The 18,200-nt window shown below is 40.9% G+C and overlaps 2 protein-coding genes across 9 annotated transcripts in view; one reads left to right on the top strand and one right to left on the bottom strand.

The window, feature by feature from the left end:
- Nucleotides 1-18,200, top strand: part of CENPP (centromere protein P) — a 228,406-nt gene that overhangs the window by 86,751 nt on the left and 123,455 nt on the right. The gene's annotated exons all lie outside the window — the stretch shown is intronic.
- On the bottom strand, nucleotides 8,240-16,379 carry OMD (osteomodulin). The gene is made up of 3 exons (XM_047830871.1): nucleotides 16,171-16,379; nucleotides 9,699-10,670; nucleotides 8,240-8,794 (listed from the first exon to the last, which is right to left on the bottom strand). The coding sequence occupies exons 2-3, from the start codon at nucleotides 10,636-10,638 to the stop codon at nucleotides 8,487-8,489; spliced, it is 1,248 nt and encodes a 415-aa protein (XP_047686827.1). The 5' UTR covers nucleotides 10,639-10,670; nucleotides 16,171-16,379; the 3' UTR covers nucleotides 8,240-8,486.

The following is an 18,200-nucleotide window of genomic DNA, read 5'->3' as shown; positions in this document are numbered from 1 at the left end:
TAACATCCCTCTACCCCCACCCCCGTCAGTCATGACAACCAGTATTGTCTCAAGACGTTGTCCCTTTGAATGACCAAATATCTATTTCTTATATATCACAGTACGGTAGTCCATCGTGTGGTCCTTGAACGTGGATCCCCCTCCTCACAAGAACGCTAACAGTTAAAAGATGCTGAACTACTGAAATCTCTACAGTCATTGATAGCTGTTCATTCTATCCTTACATCGTATGCAGCTGTCTCCCAGGGCAAGGCCAGTCAGGTTTGCAGGCTTCTGTGTGATCTGGTCAGGTTCCAAAAGCAGGAGTGACCTCAGCAATGTCAGGCTTCACCCCTTCCGGTGTAATCGAGCTCAGACCATTTCTCTTGATCTGAGCCTGTCTCGAGGTATCAGTGTAATATTGGATTTCCCTCATTATAGGACCCATTTATTCGTTTCCTTACTGCCTTTTCTTTTTGCTCTTACACCCAAACTTTTCCACCTTTGGAAGGGATATTAGGTTCAGCCACTGCGCTGATCTGGATTACAGGCCGCAGTACTGGTCTAACAAGCCTGTCCCCCTCAGTCCCCTTCTGTTCAGATAAGGTCAGGTCAAAAGGATGCAGAACTAGCGGTTTATCTTTATCACCAGGCAATACAGCTGCATTCACCCTTAGCCCTGATTTTGCAGATGGGGTGAAGCATATCCTGCCCCATCAGGCCCCTAAGAATTCTGACATAAAGATTAAACACAGCGTTACAGTTTCTCAGTTAGGAATCATCCCTGCTTCCAGACTTTGTAGTTGCAGCCCTGGTCTCGTGATGGGGGGGATAAAGCAGAGGCGACTTGGGGAAGAAAAGACAAGCACCTTCCTCTTCAGAGGAAGCCAGCCCTTCGTATATCTGCATGGTCCACCCCCCACCCCACCCCCACCCCCCGCTGTTTTAGATGGCCAGTGTTTTCATTGCCCATTCCAGTTCTCTATAAAAGTAGTTCTCTAAGGAGCATCTGGGTGGCTCAGTCGGCTAAGTGTGCGGCTCTTGATTTCAGCTCAGGGTCATGATCCTAGCGTCGTGAGATCGAGCCCCACATCAAGCTCTGCACTGACAGTGTGGAGCTTGGGATTCTCTCCCTCTTGCTGTGTCCCTCCCCTGCTTATGCGCGCTCTCTCTTTCAAAACAAACATTAGGAAAAAGTATTTTTCTAAGCTATTTCTCTCTGCCTGTTGTTGGACATTATCAGCTCTGCAGTGAATTTCCCGGTCTGAAGAAATGACAGTTGGCTGTGTAATATCTTCTGTTGTGGTTTTCTGTATCACTCTGAGTGTTTGCATCTACCACCAGGCCAGCAAAGTCCAGTCCAGCGTCAGTATCTCTTCCTGTCAGGACCCATTTGTATCCCCAGGGCTACCACATGAGTCAGTTCCCAGCCATGTTCAGGCCCTTCCCATCAGGGGCTCTGCCATATGGCCGCCTGTGGTCTGTGTCTCTCTTGTTGACAGGCAGGACAGTTGATATTGACATTTTGTGCCTCAGAGGGTGCAAGAGATTCTAGATTCAGCCCATCTCTGCACTGCTGCAGTACCCCTATATGCACTCATTTTGTGGGCCCAAGTGGCCATCTCTAGGGAGCACATGGAGGTAGCTGCATGTTGAATCTGCTCATCTTCCAAACCAGAGGGGCGTGTCTTCTGATAGGTATCGACATGTCCAACATTAATACACTTCTAAAATATTCATAATTATGGGGGCATGTCGGTGGCTCAGTTGGTCAAGCATCCAACTCTCAATTTTGGCTCAGGTCATGATCCCGTGGTTCATGGAATCCAGCCCGGCGTCAGGCTCTGCACTGACAGCATGGGGCCTGCTTGGCATTCTCTCTCTCCCAATCTCTCTCTGCCCCTACCCGACATGTGCTCGCTCTCTCTCTCTCTCTCTCTCTCAAAATGAATACCCATAATTATTTCCATAGGGCTGTGCCCTATATGGGCATTCCTTTAATAGACCAGGATTCCGTTACCCTCCTGCCTGACCATATGGTTGGATGTTGGCCACTGCCCATGAGTCAGTAAAAACCCCCACGCAGGGTTTCTTAACATTGTTCAGTACTTCCGTCACTGTTAGGAAGACAGCATGCAGTTCACACTGAGCTGGTCGGTTTTTATATTCTTCTGTCAGTGATGGCCTTCCAAACAGGATGTTGTCCATTCGCTGTGGACCTGCTGTCCTGTTGTTGTGTACAGAGCTGCTGATAGGGCTCCATCTACTTGATAGTGGTCCAGCAGCTCCTCAGGCAGTCCCAGAGTCAGTCCTGTGGGGGGTGGGAAAGAGACCTCCCGTTCCTAGAACGTCCTCCCTTACTCCCCAGGAACTGCCACCCCCAGGAGGGGGCTTCTCCAGCATCATCCTAGACATGGCATTTCAGGGTTCAAGACCATTTTCTGTCTTTCAGTCTTAGGGGTAGCTTCAGTTAATGACTCACAATAGCACAGTTGTAAATGCCCTTCAAAGGGAAACACTCCTGTGCAGAGTTCCCACGGTGAGCACCAGGCGTGCTCACCCGTTCCCGCCCAGGCCCCATCAGAGGCTGCACAGAAGGCCACTACACCGAGAATTGTTCATCCGGATGGTTGGCCAGAGAGGCTCACACAACTCTGGGAAGCCCTTAGGTTTACCCGTCTATTAAAGGCTGTCGCAAAGGATTCAAATCAACAGCCAGTGGAAGGAGTGTGCAGGGTGAGGTCTGGGGAAAGCACGGAGCTTCAGGTGGGGCACTCTCCTGACATCTCCTTGTGGTCTACCCAGAGCTCTCCTAACCCTGTCCTTTTGGGTGTTTATGGAGGCTCATCACATAGTCATCACTGACTAAGTCATTGGCTGAGTCAACCTCCATAAGGTCTCTGGTGAAGGTAAGGTTTTGAGGGGGACTAAGGATCTCTGGGTCCTCCTGGCAGCAGCCCCTGCCTTTGAGCTCATTAACATAACAGAAAACACCTTAATCACTCTGTGTATTTAGGAAATCCCAGGGGCTTGGGGAGCTGTGAGCCAGGAACTGCATCAAGACCTGGTGAGTATTTCTTATAAACCACAGTGTGGTACCCTGGAGGGCAGCATTGCCCCCACTGAGAATCACGGACTTACTAGATATCTGTCTCCAATTCCCATCTCCTCTTAAGCCTGAAGCCTAGTCATGTGGTCCAAGAATATAAAGTATTAAGGAGACTGAGGAAGGGGAAGTTACGACTTGGTGTGAGGAGTGGTGAACATTAGACATGTATACTTGTACTCATGAGCTTAATGTTTCCAACAGGACACAAATCCCCACGTAGTGAATTCACAGCCCAAGCGTGTACAGTAATCTCCATGACACTGTGACATTTACGTGCTAGGCATAGTTACATCTATTTAGGAAATTGGAACATACCAGAAACTTTAGCTTTTTGAGCTGTTATGGTTTGATTTTGTATCCAGCTGCTGTTAATATTTTATTTCCAAGATTTAGAAAAAAATGGATTTGGAATCAGGAAACCAGGGGGTTTTAGTTCTAGCCGTCCTTGGGGTCCTATGAATTCTTTGCAACAAAGTATACAGGAGAGACAAGGTTTTTTCCTCCTGTTTTCCCCCTTGGAGCTGGGTAAGTGTGTTACATGAGATGCACACATCTGTGCTTTAGTTTAGTTGTCCCAACCCCGGGAATAAAGGGAAAATGTGCAGGTAGTGTGCAGGCACAAGCTAGACACTCCCAGCCAGTTTTATTGTGAACAAATTTATGAAATATCCTTTATTTTTATGTCTTTTCTAAAAGCTAAATGTAGGGGCGCCTGGGTGGCTCAGTCAGTTGGGCATCCGACTTCGGCTCAGGTCATGATCTCATGGTCCGTGAGTTCAAGCCCCGCGTCGGGCTCTGTGCTGACAGCTTGGAGCCTGGAGCCTGCTTCGGATTCTGTGTCTCCCTCTCTCTGTCACTCACACACTGTCTCTCTCTCTCTCTCTCTCTCTCTCTCTCTCTCTCTCTCAAAAATAAATAAAGCTTAAAAAAATTTTTTTTAAATAAATAAAAAATAAAAGCTAAATGTAGACTATGATTCGTAACTAACCCTGGGTTCATGGAGTGATTCAGATTTATTAGTTAGTGGTCACAAATGCTCTTCAGCCTAGTAGCTAACCCATACTCCCCCCCCCCCCCCCCCCGTTGTAAATATCAAATCAACTGATTTTGTTTGTAGCTGTGATAGATAATTGTGCAGTCTTGTGCTAAAGAAGTACTTATGTTATTCTTCAGTTTCTCCTAGGGAAAGCATTGGATTTTGTTTTGTTTTTTAATGGGAAATTCTTACTGTGGGTATGAGTTCCTCAGGGCCATTTTTGAGTAGCAAAAAATGGTTGTTAACCTGCCTCCTCATTGGGCCCTGCAGCTGGATGACCCGTTCACACAGGCACCCCTTTGGAGGGAGGAGGCTGAGCAGAGTTGACCTCTTCTTCCAATTAGGCTGGAAGAGTGTGACCTTACTGTAGCCAGAGGAGCCAGGTGGCAGAGGGCCCAGCCAGGGGGTGGAGGGAACTCGGTTCTGCCCTGGCAGGCTGTCCAGAGATGCTATGGAAAGCTGAACTAGCACATAGTGACCTGGAATATGTTTGTTTGTTTGGGGCCTATGATTTAAGTACCCTCTTTTCTCTCCCTAAGAAAACCCTTAGTGAAATCTTTCTTGTTCACTAATCTTTTGTACAGATAGAATCAAGGAAGGAACCCCCAGAGATGCTGGCTGCTTTCTGGGGTCTCTGAGAAAGCACCCAGGTCTGACATCAGGGGGCACACAGATGGAGCAGCCTGCTAGACTGGCTGTGCTGAAGTACTGGTTGCTGCTTGTCTGGTACCTAGAACTGGCATGCACTTTATTAAATGCTGTGTCGTATGTATCGTTTCTCTTTATGCTTTTAGTAGCCCTATGAGAACCAGCTTTCTTGTAGGAATGCAGAAAGGGAGGCTTCAGAGCTCCCTCTGTACCTGACTCACAGGCATCTGGCTTGGACGACCGGGTCTGGCTTCTGCCAGAGCTTATCAAATTTCACATTCCTTGTTTTGGATTGCTAAATTGTGCAATTCTATTCTTCACAAAGGCTGCTGTCTGAGGATTTTTAAAAAATCAACTTAGAAAAAAATCAGTTTAGGAGGATATAAACAGAAGCTCCAGAATTCTGAAAACTGGAATGTTTTATTTCATTTTGTTTTTAAGCAGTGCAAGAGGTGAAGGAAGTAATTGCCGCATACTTATATTCATCTCACCTCAGGAGCTTGTTCCTCCCACTCCTGGCCATAAGTTCCTGCTCACACATCACAGTCCCACCTCTTCTTGAAATTTGAGCTACTTCTCCAAGTCCTGGCCAGAAATAGTTGGGACATCTGTGCTCACATCATTTTTATTTGTTACTGCCACGTTAGCATTTTCTTTCTTCCTTCCTTGTGTTGGAATGAGTTGATCTTTCTTTGTTATAGTTTTTAACAGCTTTATTGAGGCAATTCACATCCCATACAGTTCACCCTTTTAAAATCTGTGATTCCGTAATTTTTAGTATCTTTAGACTTGTACAACCATCACCACAGTCAATTTTAGAACATTTTCATCACCCCAGAAACATACCCTCTGCTCATTAACAGTTACTCCCCACTTTCCCACTCTTGCCCTCGCCCCAGCCCCAGGCACTCTGTGGTCTTTCTGTGTCTATAGATTTGCCCCTCTGGATACTTCATACAAATGGGATCAGGCAGTATACAGTCTTATGTGACTGACTTTTCACTTAGCATGGTATTTTCGTGGTTCATATATGTCACAGCATGATGTATCAGTACTTCTTCTCTTGGCTGAATAATATTCCACCGTATGGATGGACCACATTTTATTTATCCATTCATCATCTGATGGACATTTGGGTGCTTTCCACTTTTTCACTATTAATGGATAGTGCTGCTACCAACATTTGTTTCCAAATGTTTCTGTGTTCTGTGCCAACATATGTGTTCATTTCTCTTGAATCTATGTCTTGGAGTGGAATTGCTACGTAAGTGAGTCGAATTTTTTGAAGAATGGTCAGACTGCTTCCCTGAGCAGCCGTACCATTCGACATCCCCTCCAGCAGTGTGGGAAAGGCTACTTTCCCTACCTCCTTGCTAATACCATCTGTTACTTGTCTGTCTTTTTGATTCTAGCCGTCCCAGGGAATGTGAAAGGGTCTCTCATTGTAGTTTTCGTTTTCATTTCCTCGATGGCTTCTCATAAAATTTTAAATTGTTTTAGGTTAGAAATATTTATATCATTTTTATCTCCTGAAACACCCATAGTACTTTCCAATATTCGCTCATAATAAATATTTAAATTTATGAGCCTATTTTTTAAAGTTTCAATAAAGGGGGAGGTGGTCCCTAAATTTTTTTTTTACCTCTGTTGAAAGTGTGCTTTGTCCATATTATTAGCATTTTGCTCTGTTACCCTCATACTTGTATCTTGTGGTGTCACAGATGCACATGTGCTTTCTGTCTTGTGCCTTCATTGCAAACTCTATGAACCAAATGACCATTGGACTGTTGTTTGTGTTCATTCTGAATTGTTGAGCTTGTCCTTACGGACAGGTGGGTGTTCTGTTTCTGCTAAATGCTGATAACCTACCCAAAGAAATAAAGAGCATTAGGGGCTTCCTTTTACACTTTATCTCCAAGACTCACCACTTGAAAACTCCTAAAATAGTTTTGTCTGATGCTTGCCTGTTGTCCATATTGTTACCGTTTATTCTTTGGGGTCCCTGCATAGGTAGCTCCCATCTGTATTTATTCTTCATCTGAGGAACTCTGTGAAATGTTAGCCTGGTAAATTGAGAAAGGTCATCACAGAAGCTCCATCATCTTCATTATAAGGCATACTTAAGATACTTCAAAATAAAAGAATATATAATAGATGCTTCTAAGGTTTTAAAGAAGACATCAAACTTGTCCAAATTTTAAAGGAACTCTATTCAAATTTAGCGCTAATTAAGTAAATGTTGGCTGATACACATATATATTTCTAATATATCATGCTAGGAAGATGTGTTTTAATAATGCTGGCATATTGTTGTGTGCTAAATTAACCTTTTGAGCAAAGCAGTTATTTATTAGCAATTCTTTATGTAACTACAACACAAAAAGACTTTCTGTAGTGAGTTTACTATAAAACCATTTATCTTGGGGCACCTGGGTGGTTCATTCGATTCAGTGTCCAACTTTGGCTCAGGTCATGATCTTGCAGTTCGTGGGTTCGAGCCCCACATCGGTCTCTGTGCTGACAGCTCAGAGCCTGGAGTCTGCTTCAGATTCTGTGTCTCCCTCTCTCTCTGCCCCTCCCCCACTCATTCTCTCTCTCTCGCTCTCTCTCTCGCTCTCTCGCTCTCTCACTCTTTCTCTGACTCTCTGTCTCTGTCTCTCTCTCAAAAATAATAAACGTTAAAAAAAAAATTTATCCCAGTTAAAATGGAAGACATTGTTTTGGACAGTTGCTGAAATCTGCTAAAATATGGATTGTGATGAGATAATTTGGTGGTTTTTAGTTATCCAAATGCAGATTTTGTTGCCTTGGTGCTCTGAGAGAAAACAAAGACCAGTTGATTTCACGAAACTACGCGTCTTAGATCCTTAGTAGAATGGCTTCTTTTGAAAACCAGAAGTATCCTCTGTTGCTCTAAATGGTAGGGCCAAAGAGATGGATATCCTGGTGGTAAGATTTCACACACAAGTGTGGAAGTTTTTCTGGAGGCCAGGTTGAAGAAAACAACTTACTCCTAAATGAATGGCTGCCCATTACATGAATGTCACTTGGGGAGTCTCAACACCGTCCTCCTAGTGATTCAAAGCAGAGGGCCTGTAGTTCTCAGCTTCTAATGCTATTGTTTTCATCACTCTTAGAACAGTTACTTTTACTTGAGATGGCATACTTTGTTCTCAGCTTGATAATACTGTTATGTTGAAAGTTAAGGGTTTTTTTTTTTACATTTTATTTTATGTATTTTGAGGAGAGAGATTGTGTGCGCAAGCACTGGAAGGAGGGAGGGAGGGAGAGAGGGAGAGGGAGAGGGAGAGAGAGAGAGAGAGAAAGAGAGAGAGGGAGAGAGAGAATCCCAAGCAGGCTCCAGGCTGTCAGTGCAGAGCCCGATGCAGGCAGGGCTCAGTCTCAGGAACCATGAGATCATGACCTGAGCCAAAATCAAGAGTTGCACCCTCAACCTACTGAGCCACCCTGGCACCCCTAAAGTTAAGTTTTTATTCCCACTTGTCATTCTGATTTATATTTCTGAAGACTTGTATCATTTTAAGTAGGTTTGAACCTTATGTAATGATGCAGATGTTACCAAGAACTTAAATTCGGTCTGATCTTATACTAATACATGATTCTAGATATTATTGTAAGCTATCCATGTTTAGTTAAGTTTATATTGAATAATGTATAAAATCATAAATGTATACTTATAGTTTCTTGTCATTCTTAACTTCCATAATAATGAGGGTCAATGTTTTCTTCTGTTTCTTCTTGTTCTGGACCTTCTTGTTGATCATCACGTTCTTCACTATCTGTATCACCTTGAAATCTCCTGAAAACTTGGGTCTTCAGCTGTATTGTTTGACCATCAGTGCTTCTTTGCTCGCCATAATAAATAGTGTGTAGAAGAGGGAAGCAGAGGGAAATGTATGAGCTTATTGGCTCTTTTAGTTTATTTTGGTCCATACGAATGTATGTTAAATGGTGGTAACGTAGTGGGTCAATAGATGGACACATCACTGTAACATTGATATCTGAAAAATACAAATTAAAAATTAATCTTGCTGCATTACATCTAGAATCCTACATTGGATTTTGTTAAAATATGAGATACAGTTTTATTACTTAAAATACTTATAGGTGGGATTGTGTTTAATTAGTTTTTATAGTAATCAAATAATAAAGAAAATGAAACGACAAATGAATTCTATATTATCAAACCAATGATGGCTTTAAGAGTATACTTAATGAGCACAGAATAATGTATAGAGAATTATTGTTGTACAACTGAAACTAATATAGCACTGTATATTAACTATACTGTAATTTAAATTTTTAATAAAATGATGGCTTCGTTGGCTATTTAATTATTTAACAAATATTTAAGTGATAGTTATTAATAGAAAGAATCTCAGGGGCGCCTGGGTGGCTCAGTTGGTTGGGCATCTGACTTCGGCTCAAGTCATGATCTCACAGTTCATGAGTTTGAGCCTCGCGTTGGGCTCTGTGCTGAATGAAGCTCAGAGCCTGGAGACTGCTTCTGTCTCTGTGTCTCCCTCTCTCTCTGCCCCCACCCTGCTTGTGCTCTGTCTCTCTGCCTTTCAAAAATAAATAAACGTTAAAAAAAATTTTTTTTAATTAAAAAAAAAAAAACGACCTCAAAAAAGTGAAAATCACCTGGAGTCCCACTACTCAGGATACTCCCATTTTTTCATGTACTCTACAGTACTACTTCTCAATGCTTCAAGTGATGAAATTTAATATAAAAGAGTATAAACTTTATAGCACACCTTTCTGAGGCCACCTTCTGCCATTTCCCTAGCTACTTCAAATCAACCATTTTCAGCAATGTGTAAAGCATAGAGTTTTTGAAGATTTGTTCTTTAAAAGGTCAGAATACTATTGTTTGTCTTTAAAAAATAATGAAATTTTACATACTTTCAATTTCGTTATTTTCTAGGTATAGGTGTTGTAAATTCCTTGGAATATAGAATGCTTGTTTCAGTTTGTTGTGTCCAACATTGAGCTCTATAAGGTTGGAAAGATTAAAAATATTATATGGGATGTCTTGTAGTTTGTTGTGTGACATTCGTAGAGCATTAAGTTTTGGAAGTTCACTGAAGTAATTTTCTGGTATGGAAGAAATTGAGTTATTTTCTAAAGACAGGTACATAAGTGAAGAAGGCAGACCAGGAGGCATGGATTCTAATCTGTTGTTACATAAGTTGAGCTGCATTAATTTTTTCATTTTAGCAAGTATGTTTTCTTGTAACATGGAATCTTCAAGATGATTATAACAGAGATCAAGCATTGTCAAGTTTACTAGCCCGTCCATGGCATTTGTCTGCAATCTGGAGATCTCATTGTAGCCAAGAAGAAGTCTTTCCAAAGACTTGGGAAGAGGAAATGGAAATTCTTCTAAGTTGTTATGCTGTAGATGAAGTTGTAGTAGATTTGACAACTTAGCAAACACACCATAATCAATCTTTTGAGATGTAATCTTGTTGTGGCTGAGATTGATTTCTTTAAGATAAGTTGCATTGATGAATGAATCTGCAGTCACAGCCTCAATTTCGTTGAACTGAAGATAGACTTGCTGTATGTGAGCTGGGACACGCGGGATAGTCTTGAGTTTGCGATTGTCACAGTACATTGATGATGGAAAGTTGGGTGGGCAGAAGCATTCAGTGGCACAGCCTAACATGTACTGATGAAAAGGAACTTGATAGTCCTCATTCTGATGAAATTGAAATTCTGGTTGGTAGACATCATCTGGCTCTTGATCATAATCTTCATCCCATTGATAATTTTCATATTGGCAGTATACTTTGACTCCAAAAAAGCAGAAAAGGACACATGCTGGACTTAAAAAGCCCATGTTCTTTTTTTTTTTTTTTTTTTTTTTTTGTCCTATTACAAGGAGAAAGGAAATATATTGTGGGAAAAGTGACTAAAACTTAGAATAATTTTTATATAAATTGACAGTTACATAAAATGCATAATATCTGTATCTGTACTGAAATAAAAGAATATCCAGAATGAACAGGCAATGCTGAAACCAAAATTAATGTTTAAGTACCAGTAAGGTGGTATCAAAAAAGTCATGGGGCACCTGGGTGGCTTAGTCCGTTAAGCATCCTACTCTTGATTTCGGCTCAGATCATGATCTCACTATGATGAGATCAAGTCCCACGTAGGGTGGAGTGTGGAGCCTGCTTGGAATTCTCTCTCTATACCTCCCCCGCTCATTCTCTCTCTCTCTCTTTTTCTCTCAAAATAAATACACCTTAAAAAAAAAAAAAAAGGTCACACTTTGCATTGTATCAGACTACATAACCATCTTTTAAGAGAATCCAAGTTTGTCTTGCTGTAGATTTACAATAATAACATGATCTCTCTCAACCCCACAGCTGGGTACCCCCTCCACTAAAAATGCTGGGTGTTCTGTATCTATTTGGTCCCTTCAGTGGTGGTCACTGCCTATGAGAGGAGAGACTCTATGTCTTACTTAATATTAACCAACACTTTCCCACTTCTCTTTTCTGTTTCCTGATGCTCTTTTCTGCCCTTAGAAGAATATGAAACATTCCACTTTATGTAAGAGCTTGAGATATTAAAAATAGCTATCATGTTTCCTCTTAGTGTTTTCTGTCCAAACCTAACCATGATTTCAAATTTTCCTCCACGAAACCATTTCCAGGACCCAATTATTTTGCCTTTGAGTCTACTTGAATAATCGCTTCAAATCCTAAATACAACATTTACAGTCTGCAATGTTTTAGCCTCTAATAGGTTATTCTATGCACGTTTCTTTCTTTCCACTAATGTTTTTATGTTAAGTTCTAGATAAACAGTATTGACAACAAACCGATCTCCCAGGAGTTGAGGTGTGGTGGAGAATCAGAGATGGGCAGTACAGGGAGTAGGAGGGTATGTGGAGTAAGATTTAAAGGAGGGAGCTCTCAGCTCGAGAAACCCTGTTAACTTCAAGTTGTGGCAAGTGGTGGATGGTGTACTGGACAAGGAACCTGAAGACCGTTATTTCAGGCTGTCACTTGTGATGGTCACGTAATAGCTGCCTCTTGCCTCATCAATAAAATGAGAATTGTAATTGCTTGTCTGCTTATATCAACTGGTCGTTACAGTCATGTGAGGAATGTGTGTAAAAGTGCTTTGCAAATTAGAAAGTGAGCCAGATGGAATAAATTTGTTATTTAGGTAAAGGTTAAAGCAAAAAACAAAAAAAAAAAAACCACACAAAAACCCTATCTCTTTTGTTCTGAGGCTATTTTTCTGTAGCATTCTTATTCAGGGTTTCATGAGAATTAATGTCAAAAGGTTACTGTGTGTCATGATATGACTTATCTCTGATTCCCCCAGAACAGTACTAGCCATTTTTCATCATTGGGATAATTGAAAAAGTAGTTTCTTAAATCATGGTCTCTAACAGACCCCATTTGAGAAAGTCTCTCCCAGACTCTAGCATCTAGTTTCTTGTTTATTTTCCTGTCAGAAACTAAAAATGTGTAGAATGTAATCATGTGTTTATGTGGGACTTGAAGGCGTTAGTTAAGTAGAGTCAGGGACCCTTGATCTTTTGTTCCCCTCAGTGGTATTTCCTGCCGTGCACCCACACACCGTGGGCCTTGTCATTTCCAGTGTGCAGCTCCTTTACACCTGACTTGTCTTCATAATTTACTCCACGTATTGATTCCAACTGTAGTAATTCCACAGTTTCAGTGGCACCTAAATACATGGATCCCACTGTGTTCTCCCCGCCCTTCGCTCATACCTTCCAGTGTACTCAGGTCCTCTTAGCAGCCTGGACCCGCAGCACTGTTGCCCGCTGTCTGCAAATGCCCTAGGCCCGCTGGCCCTTTCATCCTCATCCTCGTCCCATGAACTCCAAACCTGGTTCCTTCAGTTATCCATCTACCCACAGCCTGACTCACGCAGCAGAGTCAGTGGAGAGAAAACAGACCACGCCAGCTGGTCTCACTTTAAATTCAAGAGCACTCGATGCTGCTCAATGACATCTCCTTCTAGACAAGCCTCTAAAGCCTCATTCCCCACTGGTTTTGGATGATGATCTTGCTGTTGCTGCCTTTTTTTTTTTTTTTAACTAAGAAGATAGGATGAAACAATTGTTTATTCATGTATAGTTTGTTATCCCTACCTACACAGTATGCCAAAATAGCAATGGTTTGATCTTTTTTTTTTTAATGTTTATTTATTTATTTTGAGAGGGAGAGAGAGAGAGAGAGAGCACCTATGCATGGGAGGGCCAAAGAGAGAGGGAGAGAGAATCCCAAGCAGACTCTGTGCTGTCGGTATGGAGACCAATGCAGGGCTCAAACCCACAAACTCTGAGATCATGACCTGAGCTGAAATCAAGAGTTGCCCAACCCACTGAGCCACCCAGGTGCCCCAGTGGTTTGATCTTTTAAAACAATCTGTGATTTTAAAACTCAGTTTTCTTTTACAAATCTAAATAGACTCCATGCATTGTTGCTTTTTATCCATGGGATTCATGGAAGATGAGGCATTTGAACTGGAGTCTGAAGCAATATTAAGGTTCCCATAGAGGAAAGCAGGGAGAAAGAGTTCCAGATAGAAGAGATGAGCAAAATATGTATACAACACAGAGTAGGGCATCTGGGAAATAGTGGCTAGCTGTTGAAGGAGCAATATAAGACTGTTGCAGCCAGTCTGGACCAGAATTTAGAGGGCCTGAATTCTGAGCTGTGGAATCTGCACTCAGGGAATGAGCACCTAATTTAATTTATTCATGTAGTCAAGCCTGGTTCTCACACTTAGGTGGGAAAGAGTCCTGGGGGGAGTGTGGTCTCATCCCAGAGGGCAGTCACATGGTGCTGGGAAGCTTGGGAGCGCCCTGTAGCCTGCCACCGTTAGTACCTGTGCTAGATGTGTGTGAACACGGCTAGTAATCCACATTACAAATATGAGTAATTAGTTAGCTTGGTTGAGTTAACTTCAGTTAATGGTTGTCTGGAATTAACGTCTGGGGGTGAGGCATTGTGCTTGGTGGGGGAAACACATGGAAAGAGCAAACAGCTTATGGGGAGACACAACACAGCTAACCGATTCTTAGAGGGCAATAAGGCTCACAACAGAGACCCCACTGGCCATGGGCACAGCGGCTTAACCCTGCTTGGGACAGACAAGGAAGTCTTGGTAGCATCATTTGGTCTAATGTTGGGAGTTTAGCAAGAATGGGTATAGAGCATCCTATACATTTTACTCACTAGTTGATAATATTTTATGTGTTAAATTTGTATATTTTATTGTACTCATTATAGCAGATCATATTAACTTTTTAAAGTCCGTGTCATACTTCACTTCAGTCTCACTGCACTAGGGGTTTTGCTGTTAGATTGCTGTGCCTCACAAGGTAGAAGCCGAGGGATAGAGATGTGCAGGTGGGGGGCAGGGGTTGGAAGCTGACTGTTTCACAGATAAACTTTGAAGTGAGCATTGCTCATCAGAGCTCTGAAGTTCATCCTTGTATTAAGAACATTAGCAAGAAATAAGACAAAAAACATTAGCAATAATCAATTAGTAACCTTACATTTGAGAATTAAAGTCATGGCTCTAATCAACAATTATGAGAAATTATTGGGGAAAAAGGAAACCTGGATGATACTTTTGATCCTGCACTTAATTGCATACCTTCGATTTCAAATCAAGACCTTATGATGGGGTGTCTCTGAAAATAAAGGGTTCTTTCGTGTTGCCAGATTTTGGTCTTGGCCACCTGTGAAGACAGGCTTTCCCTAAGGACAGGTTGTCTTCTTAGTCATCCCCTGAGGACCTTGGCTCTGTAGCCAAGTATAGCCTGGTCCCACTTCCTTTTGACCAAGTCCAGTTTTTTGGTCTGAGATCAATCCTGTCTCCATGCATAGGCCCAATATTTTCTGTTCATCTTAACCTTCAGCTTCATCCCTGGTTAGTTTGCCTGTTAAAATTGCCTCTACTTCCATTTATCCAAATTTTCCACTCAACTGATCTCTTCCCAGCCATTTGCTAACCATGTTTTTATTACTTCTGCCTTTTCATGTGGTACGGTTTATGCCTTGTTCCCTATGGGGCAGCTCATAGCAAACCAGCACATTCACTGTCAGTTCTCCTATTTCCTGACCTAACTTCTGGCAGAATCTAGTACAATGCACAGGTGTATAAGCGCTGAAAGGTTTGTTGAATGGAGGATTGGATTAGTAAATTGCAGATTACATCTTATTAGCGACGCTTGTCCCTACTAATGCTGATTATTTCTAGGTGTTGTTTTGCCACAGTGGTTTTTTTAAATGGACACAGTCAGAGAGAACATGGCTGTTCTCTCCGAGGGTGTCTCCATCACAGCACGCTATTCCCATTACATAGAGTAGTGGAAAAATAACAGATGTGAACGGGAAACTTTAAAGCAAAGGAAAACATATGTTAACCGTTGTTTTTTTTTAAATATCCACTAACGTGAATTTTTTGTATTATGGCTACAAATGTTTCTATGTTGTAACATTTCTCTTAATTGGGAAAAAGCACTTGTGTTTTCATAAGAAATTTTTAATTAAAATGAGATCAAACTTTGCTCTGGAAAGTGTAAAGTAATTGGAAAGGCTCACTGCATTTTATCATTTTAAAGACTCAATTACGTCATTGGTATGCCATACAAACTAGGGTCTAAGAAACCAAAGTGTTAGTATATGACTCAGATTTCTTTCCGAAGCAGTTTTAAATTTAACTCTATAAAAGTGAAGCAGTATACATCCCTGTTAACACCCAAGGCCTAAGGAAGTAAGAGTCTTTTGCTATTAGAAATATGAACATTTCAAAAATTTTTTAGCCAGAATACATTTAAATCTTAATTAACTGAAACCCAAAAAACTATTTCCTTTATGCTAGATAGAGCACTCACATCTTCCCTTTCAGGCAGAGACAAATGAAAGCAAAACCATGTTACTGTCAAGGATCTGGTCAACAGAGAAATTTTAAGAAAATGTCTTAGAAATTTGTACAAATATCCTTCTTCCCTGTCACCCTGCTCGGGTGTATGGCTCACAGACATTTGCTAGTTTCTGTCATTTAAAGTTGAGAGAGGAGGAGACAAAATCATTCCATTAACCTGAGAATCTTTCATTCTGAATAACAAACAAGAAAATCTAAACAAAGATTATTTATTGGGTAAATATTAAGTTAGAAAATTAAAATCACTGTTATCACTTCTTTCTCTGAATATTTGTGCTAATCAGAGTTTTAATGTAGCTTTTCTCAGATACTGTTCTTTCATGATGGCTGCCGGCTATTTTAATGTTAAACAAATCAAATCTACTTAAAAAATTTTTAACAGTAGGAATACTTTCTTAAAAAATTGAAAATTATTTTATCGTCATACCTGTTGAGTTTGCTTTAGTTTTCAGGGGTTGATGAATTTGCAAATCCTGTAAATTGAATCAGATATTCCTAAATTCTTTAACTGAGTCTCTTAAAAATCCACAGTGACTGTGTGTCCAGACAGGGCTGTCCTTGAATTACTGTAGCAATTTAAGCAAATATAATCTGCTTGGAAAACACTTGGCTTGAATTAAAATTATGTATTTCTTTTCATTATCCAAAACTTTGTGGATTCAAATTGAGATGCTTGTGCTGTGGGTCAGATTTATGTGGCTTACTTCCCCCTCTTTTCCCCTTAATTTTGGTTTGAGGTGTGGCAAGAATTTCCTCTAATATGAAAGGCAAACAGAACTAAATGAAACAGCATGTACTGATTACTGTTTTTATTTTCATTTTCATGCCAAGGAATTCTCCAAATTAAGGTCCCCTGTGACATGGAGCTCAGCTTCTCAGCAGTTTAAGGTGGAATTCAGAGCCGTCTTGAAATGGCGCTTGTCTGAACCATTATGTTCACACTGCTGCTTCCCTTTATGAAGACAGGGAACCAAGATTAGAAACATAAACATTCCTCTATAGAGTAATGTCTAGTTAACTTTTTAAATGAAGGAGTTTGTCATTAGTGACAGATTAAAGATAGGACTTTTCTACACAGAGAATTTTATCTTCTTTTCTGTTTGCTATCCCCATTCTCACCTTCCTCCACTGGAATGCCTGCCGATAACCTTTGAAACAAAAATTAATCTGGCGACAGAATTTAGTGTCTTCTACTCAGAAGGTAGAACTCTGATTTGCCTGTTTACAGTAGCACAAAAAATATTTTACAGTATCGACTGAGATGGAAATAGAAGCTTCTATTGACCAACTACTGTTGCTTTTATTTTGTAGATGTAGAAAATCTCATTTCAGTGAGTTGTCTGTCCTGCAGAGTAGTGGTAGAGTAGCAGTTAACTGCTTAAATGCTACATTTTTATACTAGTGTTTTCATATTTTCAGCAGAGAGTTAACTTGTATTTCTTGGCAGTGAACTTGGAGCTCATCGTTTGGAAGGCTCTTTAAAGTTTGTACAAAGTAATAAGGTAAAAATGAGTGCTGGAATTTGTTTTTGTGTCCTCAAGTAGTGTTGACCATTAGATTTTTACAAAGAAATCACCAGATTTATTTTCTTGTACTTCAGGTTTTTTTTAAGCTTGCTGTGTTTCAAGTGATGCTTGGCAGTATTGTAAAAATCTCATCTATTATTTGAGACACTGGTATGTGAAACATGGCAGACCATATCTGGGCCAAGATTTCATCTTGTTACTGATCTTGTCCATATGTTTCCTATTAGTCTTTGTTCTTAAGTCTTCCACACTAAGGAAGAGAGAGCAAATCTGTGTGATTTTTCCAAAAGTCATTGTGTGTACCCTCACAGTTCTTTTGGAAGATAAACTTTAAATTGAAAATTTAATTGTTGTATAATTCTTCATTTAACACACTGTGATTTGAATTTCTGAGTAATTGTGTTGTTCATCTTCCTAACAAATGTGAAAAGAATGTGTATCAGTCAGTAGCTAGAGCACAGAAAATCACACGTGTCTAGGAGATTTGAAAGAGGTGGACGGTGTCCAGGAGGCATGGGTTGGGGGCAGGGGGATCCGGGGAGTGCTGGCTCAGTCAGGCCTTAGAGGACAAAGCAGAAGCTGTAAGTGATGGTCATAGTTCACGGTTTCAGGCTGGTGGTTATAATTGCAGCAGTTTGGAGAGAGAAGTCCACTGAATCCATGAAAAGTCTAAGTTATAATCTATGATTTTAATTTAATTGAGTAGATATAGTATCTTCATAGCTGAATAGTGCTGGCAGAGAAAGGTCAGACTGACACCTGCTGAATTGTGGTAATTAAGGACTGTTTTCATTACATTCATTCAGCTAATACTTATTGAGCACATGCTTTGTTCAAGGCAATTTTAAGTGTTAGGTACTCAGCAGCAAGTCCCTGTTGTCAGGAAAAGGAAGATAGAAAATAGATGAAGTGGTACCAAGTGCAGTGGAGG

Source organism: Prionailurus viverrinus, chromosome D4 (assembly GCF_022837055.1).
Source record: "Prionailurus viverrinus isolate Anna chromosome D4, UM_Priviv_1.0, whole genome shotgun sequence".
NCBI classification, from domain to species: Eukaryota; Metazoa; Chordata; class Mammalia; order Carnivora; family Felidae; genus Prionailurus; species Prionailurus viverrinus.
Note: the sequence above shows the minus strand (reverse complement) of the source record. Positions and strands in the feature narration are given on the sequence as shown.

Bases quoted from the DNA above. Each gene is read 5' to 3' on its own strand.
- OMD (XM_047830871.1), bottom strand. From the start codon at position 10,638: ATGGGCTTTTTAAGTCCAGCATGTGTCCTTTTCTGCTTTTTTGGAGTC. The intron at 8,795-9,698 runs GTATGTAAAATT...TGTATTTTTCAG, and splicing joins AGAAAATAACGAAATTGAAA to ATATCAATGTTACAGTGATG.